The sequence below is a fragment of the Ochotona curzoniae genome, unplaced genomic scaffold (assembly GCF_017591425.1).
Source record: "Ochotona curzoniae isolate NIBS_2020 unplaced genomic scaffold, NIBS_Ocur_1.0 scaffold_4701, whole genome shotgun sequence".
NCBI classification, from domain to species: Eukaryota; Metazoa; Chordata; class Mammalia; order Lagomorpha; family Ochotonidae; genus Ochotona; species Ochotona curzoniae.
In genome coordinates, this window is record NW_024467122.1 from 50,624,857 (window position 1) to 50,641,727 (window position 16,871).

The 16,871-nt window shown below is 42.6% G+C and overlaps 1 protein-coding gene across 1 annotated transcript in view; it reads left to right on the forward strand.

The window, feature by feature from the left end:
* STARD9 (StAR related lipid transfer domain containing 9) overlaps nt 1-16,871 on the forward strand; it is a 103,564-nt gene that overhangs the window by 32,547 nt on the left and 54,146 nt on the right. Inside the window, 4 exon segments of the mRNA XM_040968442.1 lie at nt 5,546-5,662; nt 6,028-6,060; nt 6,154-6,215; nt 12,614-12,726. Of these exon segments, the coding sequence (XP_040824376.1) occupies nt 5,546-5,662; nt 6,028-6,060; nt 6,154-6,215; nt 12,614-12,726 (325 nt within the window).

Here is a 16,871-nt window from a genome sequence, read left to right on the forward strand (position 1 = left end):
AATGGGAAGCAGGGCCGCTGGGATTAGAACCAAGGCCCATATGGGATCCCAGCATGTTCAAGGTGAGGACTTTAACCACTATGCTATCATGCCAGGCCCTATTATTATTGTTATTTTGGTGATCTTTACATAGTTTATTAGGGCGCATAGGGTCAAGGGCTACAGGACAGAAGTTAAGACCGTGTTTCCACATTCATTCTCTCTATCTTTCTGTGTCTGGGAGAAGTGGGGAGATAAAGGGAGAAACCCCACCCAGGCTGCCAACCATCCCAGAGTCCCTGACATGGGGTGGGGCATGCTCCAAGGGCACTGCTCAAGTGGTTTTGATAGTTCAGTGGTTCTGAATTGCTTCCAATTTTGCCATTCTAAGCATAATAAAATTTCTCTAGCATCCACTGGCTGACAGAATTCACCTTAAAATCTCCATTTGCCAAAATTTTTACTGCCAACACATGGCTGAGGTGGTTGGTCAGTTTGTTCTTTCCTCCATCCACTGTTGTGGTACCAGGTGTCCTCTACGGGCTCCAGTGGACTACCATATCCTACATTTACACTTAAATATGCTGTCCGCTGCTCTGTCTGAGCCACTGAGGTGGCTCAGCTTTGACACATGCATCTATGGTCAGACCATGGAACCTTCACTTCTCTTCATGGTTGGGGTTCTGAGTCCAAAAGTTCAGTTGGAGGAATCCCCAAAGAAACTTCGTCTGAGGTGATCCCAGACCTGATTCTTGTGTGTGCTTGGAAGTACAGGTTCTGACACTGTCTGTCGCCCCAGTCAGCTTATATACATATACATATACATATACATATACATGCTGCTGATTGCAATTGCTAGGTCAGTTCTGTTTCCAGCCTTATCTTCTACATGAATCATTGGGTGTTGCAGTTCAGGCTGATCCTGCCCACCACACACTTGACCCTCATATGAACCAGGTTGTGAGTTGGGATGGGGTAAGACCAGACTGGGCAGGGCTACAACACCTGTGGGTCTCATGTGAGCTAGATCATGGAAAAGCCAGGTTGGGTTGACTGTTCCTACTGGTGCAAGCAAAAATTAGAGTGGGTGAGGGTTGGTTGGGCTTTGCCACAGCATCAGCTGGCAGAGGCTGACATGGGGGGCTAAATTTGTCAAGTTAAATTCCAGAACCACCTGGAGAGTGCATGAGCCAGGAGTGGGAGTGGCCCCGCAGGGAATTGGTGGGCACCTCCCTCTTGGGTTACTGCTGGTGAGCATGAGAACCAGGGCTGGGGTAGGCATGGCTAGACAGAATAGCTTCCACTGGCATGTGCGTGGGCCACATGGGGGGCTGGTTGGGTTGAACTAGGCTTCAACGCCCACTGACATGTATGAGAGCTGAACGGGATGTGGGACAAACTGGACCAGTCTGTTGTATATACTGGTAAACATGGGAAACAGGGCGGGGGGCGGCGGTTTTGGTGGGGGTTCTGTGGAGTATCCCTGACTAGGCAGCAACTCCCACTGGCTGTTGTACAGCATTCAGGCAGTGAACCAGTAGGTTAAAGTCCCAGTCTCAGCCTCACAAAATAATAGTCTGTTGTCTGAATATAACTCAGATTTTCTATTAAGTTCCCTATTAAAGTATGACTTGTGATTTCCAAGGTTTGACAGGAATTATAAACATCCATGTGCAGGTTTTCATGTGGATAGTGAGTATTCTTGCTAGGTCCCAAGGAGTAGTCAGAACATAGTTAATTTTGTAAAACACTGCCAAGCTGTGTTTCAAAGTGATTGCTGCTGCTGCACATCCTCACCAACCATTGTTGCTGTTCTGGATTTTTGCCAATCTAGTAGAGGTGTTGTTTTAATTTGCAGTATCTTAATGACGTAGGATGGCCATCTTTTCATATTATTTGCCATTTGAGTGTCTTATGGGTAAAACATTTGTTCAGATACTTAGCTTATTTTTAAGGTTTTTTTTTTCACTTTGTGGTTGAGTTTTTAAGAGTTCTTTGTATATTTTGGCTAGCAGTCCTTCAGGTTTTGAGAACCCATATACAGCACCACCCAGTGAGCCGTCCATTATCTAGATAATACTTTAAAAGGTCAGGGGTGCTTTATTTAATAAAATCTGTTTAATGTGTTTCATCTAATTGTACTCTAGGAAAATATCCTACTGCCTCTGTCTCCGCCTGGGCTTGATCCTCCAGCTGCAGATTGCCTTTTGGTGACTTGTAGCCTTCAAACAGTTCTTAGCTTTCATAGTAACTCATTTCCATCTGCTTCATATTATCATGGTGGGAGTAAAATATGGTGTCTTCTGACCCTGGGGTCCTCTCCAAGGTAATCCTCCACCCCTGGAATTTACAGTGACCTAAACCCTGCAGCTCCTGAAGAATGCTATAGAACCTTAAAGAACTTCCACCAACCTTGGGTTTAGTAATAACAGTTTGCCCGATGTCATATTTACTATCTAGTGAAATGATATCTTCAAGGATATTTTCATGAAACCTCCAGTCAATTATTTGAGTTTAGTTAAAGACATGGGCAAATTAACAGTCTTATTTTTCTCTCAGTTTACACTGAGCCCACTCTTCTCATCTGTGCATACACTGTGGAAAGAAATAACTCTACATACAGCCTTTCTCTCTCCACCTCCTGGGGCATTAGAAAGAAAGGTGGAGTTTCATCAAAGGCATTCTGCCTACTAAAAGGGCAACAGCCAAGTGAACTGGTTAAATGATGAGAAATAGCCACATATTTTGCCTCTTCAATCTCTGGGGACTTAAGATTTCAGGAGGCAAAAAGAATATTGCCCAGTTTTTAGCTTTGCCAATAAAGAGTTAAGGGATGGAGAGAGCTGCCAGAGATTAGGGAAGGGAGTGGGATTCATGCAACATTCAAGTGTTTTAGTGCTCTCTGTGTTTTTATGGCCCTGTGCCTGAATGAATGTTGGAAGCATTAAAAAACAAAGCAAAGCAAAATAAATAGTTCACTGGTCAAGAAACATGACTGCAGGTGCTAAACAAAATGCATTATCTGAATGGTCACAAATAATCTATAAAGATACAAAAATATTCGATTTATGGCTAAAGGAACTAAGGCTTAGCAGATTTAAGTAACTTGCCCAATACTATACAGCAGAACTGGGGAACATGGCCCTGCAGGCCATATGAGGTCCGCAAAATAATTTGGTCTGATCCTGCCAAGGCAAACATGGATGAGACTTGACATTCAAAATAATCTATCAGGCTAATTTTTAAGTTGGTAATTTTTTTTTAAGATTCATTTGTTTTTATTGAAAAGTCAGATATACAGAGAGGAGAGACAGAGAGGAAGATATTCCATCTGCTGATTCACTCCCCAAGTGGCCACAACGGCAAGAGCTGTGCTGATCTGAAGCCAGGAACCTGGAGTCTCTCCTAGTCTCCCATGTGGGTGCAGGGTCCCAAGACCTTGGGCCGTCCTAGACCGTTTTCCTAGGTCACAAGCAGGGAGCTGAATGGGAAGCGGGGGGGCCACCAGGATTAGTGTACCGGTGCCCATATGGGATCCTGGCATGCAAGGTGAGGACTTTAGCCACTAGGATACTGCACCAGGCCCAAGTTGATAACTTTATATTTCCTACAAGTGATGTTATAAATATCGAAATGGCCCTTGGCAGAAAAAAGATTTTCCACTACTGTCATGTAGTTTTAAATTGTGAGAACATTTGAAGCCATGTCAAATGATTCATGGAGTTGAAGGGAAGGTTGAAAAATGAGTAAAAAAGCAAGAGACCCTGGTTAGCAGAGACCCAAACAACATCATGTTACGAAAGCCTAATATGAGCCTTGTGTGATGGATGGCTCAGTGGCTACATCCTTGCCTTACAAGTGCCAGGATCCCATTTGGATGCTGGTGCATGTCCCAGCTACTCCACGTCCCATCAAGCTCCCTGTTGTGGCCTGGGAAAGCAGTAGCCTAAAGCCTGGGGTCCCTGAACCCGTGTGAGAGACCCGAAAGTAGCTCCTGGCTTTTGATTGGCTCAGCTCTGGCCATTGCAACCACTTGGGGAGTGAACCAGCAGACAGAAGCTCTTTCTGCCTGTCTCTCCTTCTCTCTGTAAATCTACCTTTCCAGTAAACAAAGAAATAAATCTTTCCTAAAATAGTCTGTGTACCGCAGTTGACATTTCTACCACTGTATGTGCAGCACGCAATGCTGCTGGACTCTGGAGTGTGCATGTGGATAATGTGCCTCATTTCAAGCACTAGTGTTCTAGCTGCCAAAAGTAGAGTGGAATATCTTGCTTGTTTGGTTTCTGTATCAGAGGACTGGGCTCTGCTTTTTACCAGATAGATACAATAAAAGATTCCCTTCAGATTGGAAGAGTATTTCAGTGGTGGGCGCCAGCAATACAAAGGACAGGTTATGGTAAATGTGACTTTCTGTTGAGGGTTGGATGAATGGGAACATATGGCTGTTTTTTTCCTGAGACCACGATTTGCCTAATAGTTCAGTAGAAAGTTTGGGCAGCACACAAAGCACAGGGGTTTTCACATGAGGACCTTTAGCTGTTTTTGGCTCACCACAGAGTTAGATGACCCATGGAACCAGTTGTTAGGTTCAGTCTGAGAAGCAGGTATGTAGATAATAGGTCCATATGGAAAATCCTTCCTTTGTAGGCACAGTGTGGTATCTCAAAATCCTGATTTTGTATGTTGCTGGCAGTATTTCACTGTAGCTTACTCTGATCAGCCATATAAACGTTGTCTTGTGGAAAGGAAAGCTATTTCACTTGAATGTCTTTTTCCTTCTCCTAGACTTTGTTTGCCATAACACTGGAAATCAGGCCCAGGATGATAGCTCATCTTCCCCTTGCAGGTGCTAGGATTGAATTTGAGTGCTAGTCTGTGTCCTGGCTGCTCCATTTCCCATCCAGCTCCCTGATTGTGGCCTGGGAAAGGAATAGAGGACGGCCCAAAGCCTTGGGACCCTGCACCCACTTGGGAGATCCGGGAGGAGGCTTCTGGCTTTGGATTGGCTCTACTCCAGTTGTTGCGGGCGCTTGAGGAATAAACTAGTGCATGAAAGATCCTCTCTCTCTCCTCTCTGTATACCTGCCTTTCCAATAAAAATAAATAAATCTTCAAAAACAACAAACAAATCCACTAGAGCACATACGGTTTGTTTATCTTTAGTTTTTTGTGTTGTGCCTAGAATGTGGTAGGCACTTTTTAAAATATCTGAATGATTGAATGTGTTTTCTGAATCGGTCTTTTTCTGAAACTGAACAGATTCTTGTGAAATGGTAGGAAATTTATAGTCACAAATGTTTGACTATTCTATGATTTTTAAAAAATGCAATAATAATTCTGTAATCTTTGCCTATTTTCCTGCTAGACTATGGTGTTTGTACTTGCTCAGTTCCATATTTATTAGAATCATTAAGTCTTCAGCTACTACATAAATTTTAAAATGTTATCTCAAAAAGTAAGCTACTAAGTTAATAAAAGCAAATGTAAAAAGAAAAATAATAATTCTGAATCTGCTAGCAGAAAAAGGATCACAGTGTCATGTACTCTGCTTTTGTTTTTTCAGGTGTTCCAGGATTTGGGGACGGAAGTACTCTCTGGAGCTACCAAAGGCTACAACATATGCCTTTTTGCGTATGGCCAGACCGGCTCTGGGAAGACATACACCATGCTGGGCACCCCAGTGAGTATGAGTAATGAGCCACCTCCCTAACACCACAGCAATCCTGCATCATGTACCATCCTTACCACTGTGAGACAGTCTGCTACATCAAGATGTAATGAGCCTTTTATTTTACATTATAAGTACCTTTTTTTTAAGTACTTAAATTGAAAAGTAAACTTTGAATAGTTACTTCTGTATTAAACCCCGAAGAGCCTTAGGATTTTTATATACCCTCAGAGAAATTGCCCAATATGAAGAGGAGAGCACAGGGAACCAACCTGTCCATCCGCAGTGCTGAACCTGGGGCTCTGAGATCTGGGATTTGAGTAGGAGAGACCATTATTTTGAATAAACAGTAATAGTTTTGCTCTTTTATTCTCCAGGCCTCCATGGGGCTGATGCCACGGATATGTGAGGTATAGATTCTGTTCTGGGTCTGTTCTTCCTCTCTGAGTAGATTTCCTGTGCCCACTGCCTTCAGTGACTTCTCATTTCTCTGGTTTGTGCAGGGACTCTTCATCAGGGAAGAAGACTACCCCTCATTGCCTTCTTCCTGTAAGATCCAAGTCAGGTAAGAAATACTGAGCTATGGTCCCTGAAATGTTTCTGCTGCTATTCCAAACTCTATTGTATGTTCATTTGTCCTCTCTTTGCATCTGGAATCAACAGAGGGATAGAGAAAGCCAAAGGGATTGAGAGGAACATTTAGTTCTCTGAGTTGTAGAAAATCGAATTCTCTACCTCATAGATGAACAAAGTTCTTCTGTGACTCAGTTTACCCTGGCTGTCTGCTTTTCCCCCTGCCCCCTCACTTCTCTTCAGTTTCATATTGGCTTTTTTTTTTTAAGGTCCTGGGATGTTCTCTAGGTCAGTAATTCTGAAACTATTTGAAAATGTTGGTTTAAGGTTGCCAGTTTGTTTTTAGTCCTTGTTTGGTTAAAGGCAGAATTATATAGGGTTGGCATTGTAGCACAGGGCATTCAGTCTCTTCCTGCAACACTGGCATTACATATGGGCATCGGTTTGAGTCCTGGCTGCTCTGTTTCGGGTTAAACTCCTTGCTAATGCACCTGTGAAAGCATCAGAAGATGGCCCAGTGGGCTCAGCATGATGACTCAGTGGCTCAATCCTCCCCTTGAATGTGCCAGGATGCCATATGGCTGCAGGTTCATGTCCTGGCTGCTCCACTTCCCATGTAGCTCCCTGGTGGTGGCCAGGGAAAGTACTAGAGAATGGACCAAGGCCTTTGGACCCTGCACCTACATGGAAGACCAGGAAGAAGCTCCTGTCTCCTGGCTTTGTATCAGCTCTGGCTGTTGTGGCCACATGGGGACTGAACCAGCAGGTGGAAGATCTTTCTGTCTTTTCCCTCTGTAAATCTGCCTTTCCAATCAAAATGACTAAATCTTAAACAAAATTAAAAACAAGAAGAAGGCTCAAGTCTGCTTTTCTGCACCTGTACGAGGCAAAGCCATGAGCCAGAAGCTCCATCTGGATGAAGCTCTTGTCTTTGACCTGGCCCTATCTCAGTTGTAACCATTTAGGGAGTGAACCAGTAGATGAAAAATACTCTGTCTTTCAAATAGGTAAGATTTTTTTTTAAAAAAGAGTGATAAGAAAGGAGAGAGAGAAAAAGATACCTTTCCATTAGCTGGTCACTCCCCAGATGGCCACAAAATCTAGGGCTGGTCCAGGCCAAAGCCAGGAACCTTGGAACCACATACAGGCATGCCAAGGGGGACCAAATGCTTGGTACATTATCAGTTGAATTGGAAGCAGAGCAGCTTTGAATTGAACTGGCACACCAATATTGGATGTTCACATTGTAAGTAGCAGCCAGCCCTGCTCTACCACAATAGTAGTCAGCCTCCCTCTTTTCTTTATTTTTTGTTATTGTTTTCGTTTTGGTGTTCAGTGTTCTTTTAAGTTAGCTGTTCACTTATTTGAAAGGCAAAGCGATGGAGTGAAAAATGGGCACAAGGGGGAGTCGGAAGGGATCCCACGTGTGGAAGAGACCCAAGTACTTCACTAGGCACGTTAGCAACAAGCTGGGTTGGAAGCAGAGCAGCCAGGACTCTCAGATACAGGTTGTAGGCATTACAATTGTTCATTTAAAGATTCATTTTATGGGTCTGGCGCAGTAGCCTAGCAGCTAAGTCCTCACACACGCCAGAATCCCGTATGGGCACCAGTTCCAATCCTGGCAGCCCCGCTTCCCATCCAGATCCCTGCTTGTGGCCTGGGAAAGCAGTCGAGGACAGCCCAATTCCTTAGAACCCTGTACCTATGTGGGAGACCCGAAGAGGCTTCTTGCTTCGGATCGACTCAGCTCTGGCCATTGTAACTGGTTGGGGAGTGAATCATCAGATGGAAGATCTTCCTCTCTCTCTCCTCCTCTGTATATATCTGACTTTCCAATAAAAATATCATCTTAAAAATTTATTTTATTTATTTATTTGAAAGGTATAATTGTGGAGAAAGAAGGAGAGACAGATTTTTCCATTCCCTAGTTCACTCCCCAAATGGCTACAATGGCTAGGTCCAGGCCAGGGTGAAGCCATGAGCCAGAACTCCATCTGAATCTCTCACAAGGGTGCAGGGGCTCCAGAGCCCGGGCTGTCTTCTGCTACTAGGGAACTGGATCAGCAGTAGAGTAAGCTGTATTTGTGTAGGTATCCAAGTGGGATGTTGGCGTGGCAGGTGGCAGCTTAACCCATTACACCAAAACACTGGCACCTGCTGTGTGGTTTTGTTTGCTTGTTTACTTATTTTTAATTAATATGAGGATGGACATTGTGGCACAGTGGGTTAAGTGACCACTTGAAGTATTCACATCCCCTATCAGCATGCCTGAGATGCGGTTTTGCTGCCACTTTTCTTGCTTCTTGTTATTGCTCACTCTGGAGGGCAGCAAATGATGGCACAAGTACTTGGGTACCTGCCAAATATATGTGAGACCTGCATGGAGTTACCAGCTCTTAGCTTTTGTCTGGTTCAGTCTCAGTTGTTACAGACCTTGAGGAATGGGTTAGCAGATGGAAGATATCATCTCTGCCCTTAAAATACAAACCTGCCTATATACATATATAAACATTTAAAATAATAAAAATTAGTATGTAATTGATTTATAATAAAATATACTCAAAGCATTTGCAAGGTGATGCAGTCATAATAACTGTCTAATTCCAGAACATTTTCATCACTGCAGAAAGAACAAATGTCCTTTTAAAATGTAAATGGTTGTGAATATGTATTTTTAAAAGATTGTTTTTATTGGAAAGGCAGATACACAGAGAGAAGAAAAGAAAAAGATCTTATTCACTGGTTCACTCCCCAAGTGACCACAATAGCTGGAGCTAAGGAGTCAGGACTTTCCTCCAGGTCTCCCATGCGGGTGCAGGGTCCCAAGCCTTTGGGTCATCCTCTACTGCTTTCTCAGGCCACGAGCATGAACTGTATGCAAAGTGGAGCAGCTGGATGTGAACTGGTGCCAGTATGGTATTCTGGAGCATTCTGCGGGTCACATGAATGTGTATTTTTAAAAATTTTTATTTTAAAGGCACATTTTTGTTTTACAGAGAGAAGGTATGACAGAGTGGTCTTCCATCTGCTGGTTCACTCCCCTAAACAACTACAATGGTCAAAGCTGAGCTCACCTAAACTTCCCATGGTGCTAGGACCCAAGGCCTTGGACCATCTTCCATTGCTTTCCCAGGCCATAAGCAGAAAGTTGATGGGAAGTAGATTCTGGATTCAACCCGCTGTTCACATGGGATGCCAGTGTTTGCAGATGAGGATTAGGTTGTCATGCCACCATATTGGCTCCGACTGTGAATATTTTTTATATTTTTAGGTTAATAAAAAACACTTGCTGACTGACATCATGGTGTAGCTGGCTGGTGTATCATGCTAGAGCCAGCATCCCCTATAAGCACTGGTTCATGTTCTATTTCCAATACCTGCGAATAGCCTAGAAAAGCAGCAGAGGATGACTCTTTCAACCACGTAGGGAATCTGGAGGAAGCTGCTGGCTCCCAGTTTGGGTCAGCCCAGATCTGGCCATTGTTGCCATTTGGAGAGTGAACCAGTGGATGGAGGCTCTCTCCCTTTGTCTCTGCTTCTCTCTCTCTAACTCTACCCTTGAAATAAATAATAATCATAATAAATCTTAGGAACCATAAATATATGAATGAATATATAAATGTACCATATGTATGCCAAATGTTTTACTCTCCAAAAAATCTCAGAACCATTATTTTGGGAAAGAGCTTGGCTCCCTGTGTCCATATGTGAGAAGACAATTGTGAACATAGTTCAGCTTTGAGCTGAAACGTGTATTGTGACTCTGCCTCCATTGGCCAATATCTATGCTCTGTGCAAGGAAAAACTTTCCATGGGAAGTTTGCTTTATTTAATAAAACCTTTAAAGGCTTTATTTATATTTGTTAATTTTTAAAGTGACATTATGACTGGGAGGAGACGGAGATCTCTCATTCACTGGTTCATTCCACAACAACAAACATTTTTTAAAGTAAAAAATAAATAAAACAAAAACAACAACAAAAGGCTGCAACAGCTGTGACTGGATGGAGGTGAAGTTAGGAGCTGCTTCTAGATCTCCCTGTGGTTGCAGGGGCCCAAGGATTGGATCATCTGTCGCTCCTTCCCTGTCATACTAACAGAGGCCAGATTGCAATTGGAGCAGCTAGACTTGAGCCAGTGCCCATTTGGCGTCAGCGTGAGCTGCTATGCCACAAAGCCCGGCACTTCACATGTTTTACTAAAGAATTAAGATGTATTTTTGAAAATTTATTTTTATTGTAAAGACAGAGAGAAGGCCCGGCTTGGTAGCCTAGTGGCTGAAGTCCTCGCCTTGAACACTCTGGGATCCCATGTGGGCACTGGTTCTAATCCCGGTGGCCCCACTTCCCATCCAGCTCCCTGCTTGTAGCCTGGGAAAGCAGTAGAGTATGGCCCAAAGTCTTGGGTCCCTGCACCTGCGTGGGAGACCCTGAGGAAGTTCCTGGATCCTGGCTTTGGATTGGCGCAGATCCAGCCATTGTGGCCACTTGGGAAGTGAATCAGAGGACAAAAGATCTTCCTCTCTGTCTCTCCTCCTCTCTGTATGTCTGCCTTTCCAATAAAAGTAAGTCTTTAAAAAAAGAGAAGAGGGGTCCGGCGTGGTGGCGCAGTGGTTAAGGTCCTCACCTTGCACTCCCGGGATCCCATATGGGCGCCGGTTCTATCCCGGCAGCCCCGCTTCCCTTCCAGCTCCCTGCCTGTGGCCTGGGAAAGCAGTCAAGGACGGCCCAAAGCTTTGGCCCCTGCACCCGCGTGGAAGACCCGGAAGAGACTCCTGGCTTCAGATCTGCATAGTATCGGCCCGTTGCGCTCACTTAGGGAGTGAATCATCGGACGGAAGATCTTCCTCTCTGTCTCTCCTCTCTGTATATCCGCCTTTCCAATAAAAAAAATAAAAGGGCCCGGCGTGGTGGCGCAAGTGGTTGAGGGTCCTCGCCTTGCACGCCCGGGATCCCATATGGGCGCTGGTTCTAGTCCCGGCAGCCCCGCTTCCCATCCAGCTCCCTGCCTGTGGCCTGGAAAGGCAGCAGAGGACGGCCCAAAGCTTTGGGACCCTGCACCCGTGTGGGAGACCCGGAAGAGGCTCCTGGCTTCGGATCGGCATAGTATCGGCCCGTTGCGCTCACTTGGGGAGTGAATCATCGGATGGAGTATCTTCCTCTCTGTCTCTCCTCTCTGTATATCTGCCTTTCCAATAAAAAAATAATAAAAATAAATCTAAAAAAATAATAATAAAAATAAATTTTTTAAAAAAAAGAAGAGAGAGAAAGAAAAAGAGATCTTCAATCACTGGATCATTTCTCATGTGGCCGCAATGGCTGGAGCTGAGCTGATCTGAGATTTACAGCTGGGAGCTTAGGACATTTTTGGGGTCTCCCATGTGGATGCAGGGAACCAAGACTTTGGGCCATCTTCTGCTGCTTTTCCAATCCACAGAAAGGACCTGGTTGGGAAGTGGGATGCCAGCGGTTACAGACTCCCTAGTTTTTCTTTTTTTTTTTTTTTTATTTATTTATTTTTTTTAAAGATTTATTTTTATTATTTTGTTATTGGAAAGGCGGATGTACAGAGAGGAGAGACAGAGAGGAAGATCTTCCATCCGATGATTCACTCCCCAAGTGAGTGCAACGGGTCGATACTACGCCGATCCGAAGCCAGGAGCCTCTTCTGGGTCTCCCACGCGGGTGCAGGTTCCCAAAGCTTTGGGCCGTCCTCGACTGCTTTCCCGGGCCACAGGCAGGGAGCTGGAAGGGAAGCGGGGCTGCCGGGATTAGAACCGGCGCCCACATGGGATCCCGGGCGTGCAAGGCGAGGACCTTTAACCACTTGCGCCACCGCGCCGGGCCCCCTAGTTGTTTTTCATAAGGACTAACTTAACCGCAAATATCTATAAGGTACTGCATATTTAATATGGAATCCCAATGTATAAAGCAGATGAAGTGAGATTTGGTTTACTTAAAAACTGAGGAAGGACCTATAACCTTCTCACTTAGCTTCCCTCATAGCTCAGCAGTGGCCCTTCACAGAATGCTACAGATCAGTGGTCACATTTGGATTCATTTTGGATATACACATTTTACACTCCCTCATACAGAGGCCTGATGCAGGTTCAGTGTATACTAGCATATGCTACAATGCATGCTGAAAATGTGCCTTGAGGGCTAACTTGAGTCAGTACCTAAACCTAAAACTGTGAAGTAATGATGACCATGCTCAAAACTATTGTACATATGCAGAGAAAGACCCTTTAAAGGGGTTCTATGAAGCAAGAAGTCCTAGTCTTACAATGGCAGAGGTAGAACTGGAACAGGGATTAGAACCTTCTGGTTCTTGCCTGTTTTTCCTGCTTTTTTCAAAATCTGATTATATTTCTCTACTTGTCTCTAGTTTTCTGGAAATCTATAATGAACGAGTACGGGATCTGTTGACAAAATCTGGTCAAAGGAAGTCCTATACCCTGCGGGTCCGAGAGCACCCTGAGATGGGTCCCTATGTACAAGGTAAGCTCCTTTACTCCTAGAAATCAGACAAGACTCAAACCTGGGGGGCTGCCAGTGTTCACCAAGTCACTCAACATTTGTTTAACAAGTGTCATGTGGAAACTATAGTCCTAGACACTTGAATGTGTCCTAATTAAAAGAAAACATGATTGTGCTCTAAGAGGCCAGCTTGGAATCAAGTGTAAATGAGTCAGAAAGGAAATGCTTAACTGCAAGTTGTGATAATGGCTAATAAAAAAGTACATAGATGTGGTGCTGGAAAAGAGTATTATGGGGTGTAGGTCACCCTCCTACAGGGGGAGGGGTGGTTAGGAGCAGCTTTTCTTTGGAGAGCATATATAAACTGAGACTTTGACCATAGGAACCAATCATATGAAGATTGGTGTAGTAAGGAGAGTGGTATTTCATGAAGAGAAGTGGCAACAGCTACGATGCTTGAGAGGAAACCTGACACCTGCTTGGTGGGTACAGGGAAAACAGTCTGGAGTAAGGTTGGGTGGGTACCAAATCTGGCTGGGCCTTGGCTGGTTCCCAGATGAACAGGTCTCATTTCCAGGGTACTTTCTCTTCCATTGGTAGTGATAGAGGGGAGGGTGGGAGAGATGGGGTGATGTCACATATGAGACATACTCAGGTATACTTGCTCATGAAGAACTGAGAGTTGGTTTTTGGTGCTATTTCGTTAGGCTAGATCCTGCTACTAAGCAGAAAAAGTTGGGTTTTTTTGTGAATTAACTTCTTATCATTTCAAAATAGTTAGATGATATAATATAAACAAATATATAATTTGTTTATATTTATGTTCTTTCAGCAGTGTGCTAATTTAAATCCTGATACAAACATATCTTCTGATTGGGTCATGGCCAGTGGCTGACCCAATATTTATGCTAGCCATTGAATCTGCTACCTAATTTTTTGTTTTGTTTTCTTTTCTCCACAATATTTAGTCATAAGTATCAACCTGGAAACAATAGCAACACTGCTTACAGTATTCAGAGTCACTTTGAGTTTCCTTAGTAAACATCTATGGATATACCTTTCATGAGTTCATTCAATTGTGTCCAATCTCTTAAATTGTGTTTACCAGAAGTGACCTCAGACATAGTGCAAATGTCCTCATTGTGTAGAAGAAAAGGTGAGATCTTAGAAATGTTATGGGACATGCCCATGGTGCCATAGCTAGGAGGGGTGGAATTGGAACCTGGTCTAGAACTGAAGAGAGTATTAGAATAAAGGCCTGTAATTGAGAATCTGACAGATCCTAGGATTCTAGACTGTGGTCAGTACAGTATCTGCACCCTAGAGAAAATATCAACTTAGATGAAATTGTACAGCTTGGGTCATATATCCAAAGTTGGCAACAGTGTCAAGTATAAATTTCAATGCTAATGATGTCTTAAGACTCTTTGGAATATCTCCATGATGTAAACCCTTGAGGGAGGAGAATGTTGGATAGAGTATTGATGAGAGCTTGCAAAAAGTGTTAAGTCCTTTGAATTACAAGTTTCTTAAAGTTGGAACTTTCTCAAACGTCACAAATATGATAGGCATCTCTTTTATTTCTTAGTTGAGGGAGCCATGACCAAACAGTGTAGCTAGGAGCTGAAGTAATCACAAGGAATTGTGTTATATCAAACTTTATTTCTCAAAGTGCTTTCTTTTAGTATTATGTAGTTTTTAACTTCTCATTTTAGTTTTTAATTAATATGCAACAGGTGAGATGCAATTCTGAGAACACAGTGACATTCTCCTCCAGTGATATTCCCCTCCTTTCCTTACTCCAGCATCTTTTACTCTTTGACAGAACATACTCTAGACTTACATCACAGTAAGACGTTTAATACTTCACCGAATACGTTTAACAAAAAGCAAAAGGATATTAGTTTAGTGGAAATACAATGGCTATGAACAATAATTAAATTTTGAAAATGACCATTTTACCCATATATAGTAAATTACAAAGTAATCTTGCTAAAGGTTTAAAACAAAGTTTTAGAAAACTGTATTGCTATTCTGCTGGTATATATAGACATTTCTTTCATTCTCTTTTTTTGTCTTTTTTAAAATTCTGAGCTCCCACATGTAAGAACATGCAGTAATTGTCTGTCTGAGTTTTGACTTATTTAATTCACTGTGATGTCCTTTAGTCGAGTCCATTTTGCTGCAAGTGGACCAATACCATTCTTTTTTATAATTGACTAGTATTCCATTGTGTGTGTGTTTGTGTGTATCACATTTTCTTTATCCATTGATTTGATGATGAGCATCCTGGTTGAGTCCAAATTTTGACTATTATAAATAGTGAAATTATAAACATGATTGTACAGGTATCTCTTTGAGTCATTATATTCAAGTTATCTGGGTATTTATCCAGTAGTGAGGTTGCTGGATCATATGGTAAGTCTATTTCTAGTTTTTAAAGATGGCTACACACTGTTTTCCATAGAGGCTACACTAATTTACATCAGCAAAAAGAGTGTGTGTGTTCCCCATTGTCCACTTTCAGCAGCGTTTGTCACCCTGTGTTGTGGATTCCCGCCATTCAGATAGGGGTGAGATAGTATCTCATTCTGGTTTGGAATTGCGTTTCCCTGATGATCAGTGATGCTGAGCAGTCTTTTTCTTTTCTTTCTTTTTTTTTTTTTTTGGCTGTGTTTCTATTTTTTCTTTTGAGAACTGTCTATTGACATTTCTCCCTTCTTTTTTTAAACATGAGCTAAAATTTGCCTTTTAATACTGCTTTTACTGTATCTCACAGGCTGTGATATGTTGTGATCTAATTTTCACTTATTTCAAAATGTTTTTGATTTCCTGAATTCCTTTGACGACCCACTCATCAGTTAGTAATGCGTTTTTTTCTTGTTGATTTCTAGTTGTATTCTTTTATGGTTTGAGAAATAAATGGCATTTGCCAAGGGTTTCTTTCACATTTTCTGAGAACTTTATTTGTGACCTTTGAAATTGCTCCATGTGCTGTTGAGAATATGTGTCCAGTAGCTGTTGGGTGAAATGTCCTGCAAATGTCTCTTAGCCCATTTGCTCAGTAGTATAATTGAATTCCAATGCATCTTTATTGATTTTTCTATCTGGATGATCTGTTCCTTGACAAGAGTGGAATATTAAAGTCTCCCCTTATCATTGTATTGGAGTGTATCTCTCCCTTTAAATCTAATAGTATTTTCTCTATATATCTGGGTGATTTTCTACTGGGTGATAAATATTTATGATGATTATATCTTCTTGCTGAGTTGAAGTTGAACTTTTTGTCAAGTTCAATGTAGTGTCATTCATTTATTTATTTATTTTACAGTTTTTCATTTAAAGTCTGTTTTATCTTGATCACTTTTGATTTCCATTTGCCTGGCGTATCTTTATCCAACCCTTCACTTTCACTCTGTGTATCTTTGTGGAATGAGTTTCTTGTAGGCAGCATATGGTAGGATTGTGGGTTTTTAAAACATCCATTCAGCTGAGCTAAGTCTTTTGGCTGGTGAATTGAATCCATATACTTTCAGGGTTAGTATTGAGAGATAAGAGCTAAGGCCTGCCATTTTGCTGAGTGGATAATGACTCTACCATCACTGTTGGTGAATTTCATTGTGACTTTTTATCATCTTTATTTCTAATGTAAGACACACTTCAAAATTTCTTGTAAGACTGACCTGATAGTGGTGAATTCTCTCAGTTTTTGCTTATCTGGAAAATACTTTGTCTCTTTCACTTTTAAAAGATAGCTTTGCTGGATATGATTTTTTTTTAAAGATTTATTTATTCTTATTACAAAGCCAGATACACAGGACACAGGAGGAGAGACAGAGAGGAAGATATTCCGTCCAATAATTCACTCCCCAAGTGAGCGCAACTGCTGGTGCTGTGCCGATCCAAAGCCAGGAGACAGGAACTTCCTCCAGGTCTCCCACGTGGGTGCAGGGTCCCAAGGCTTTTGACCATCCTCTACTGCTTTCCCAGGCCAGAAGCAGGGAGCTGGATGGGAAGTGGAGCTGCTGGGATTAGAAATGGCGCCCATATGGGATCCCGGCACATTCAAGGTGAGGACTTTAGCTGCTAGGCCACCTCGCCGGGCCCTGGATATGATATTTTTAGATAGAATTTTTTCTTTTGAGATCTTGAGCATATCATCCCAT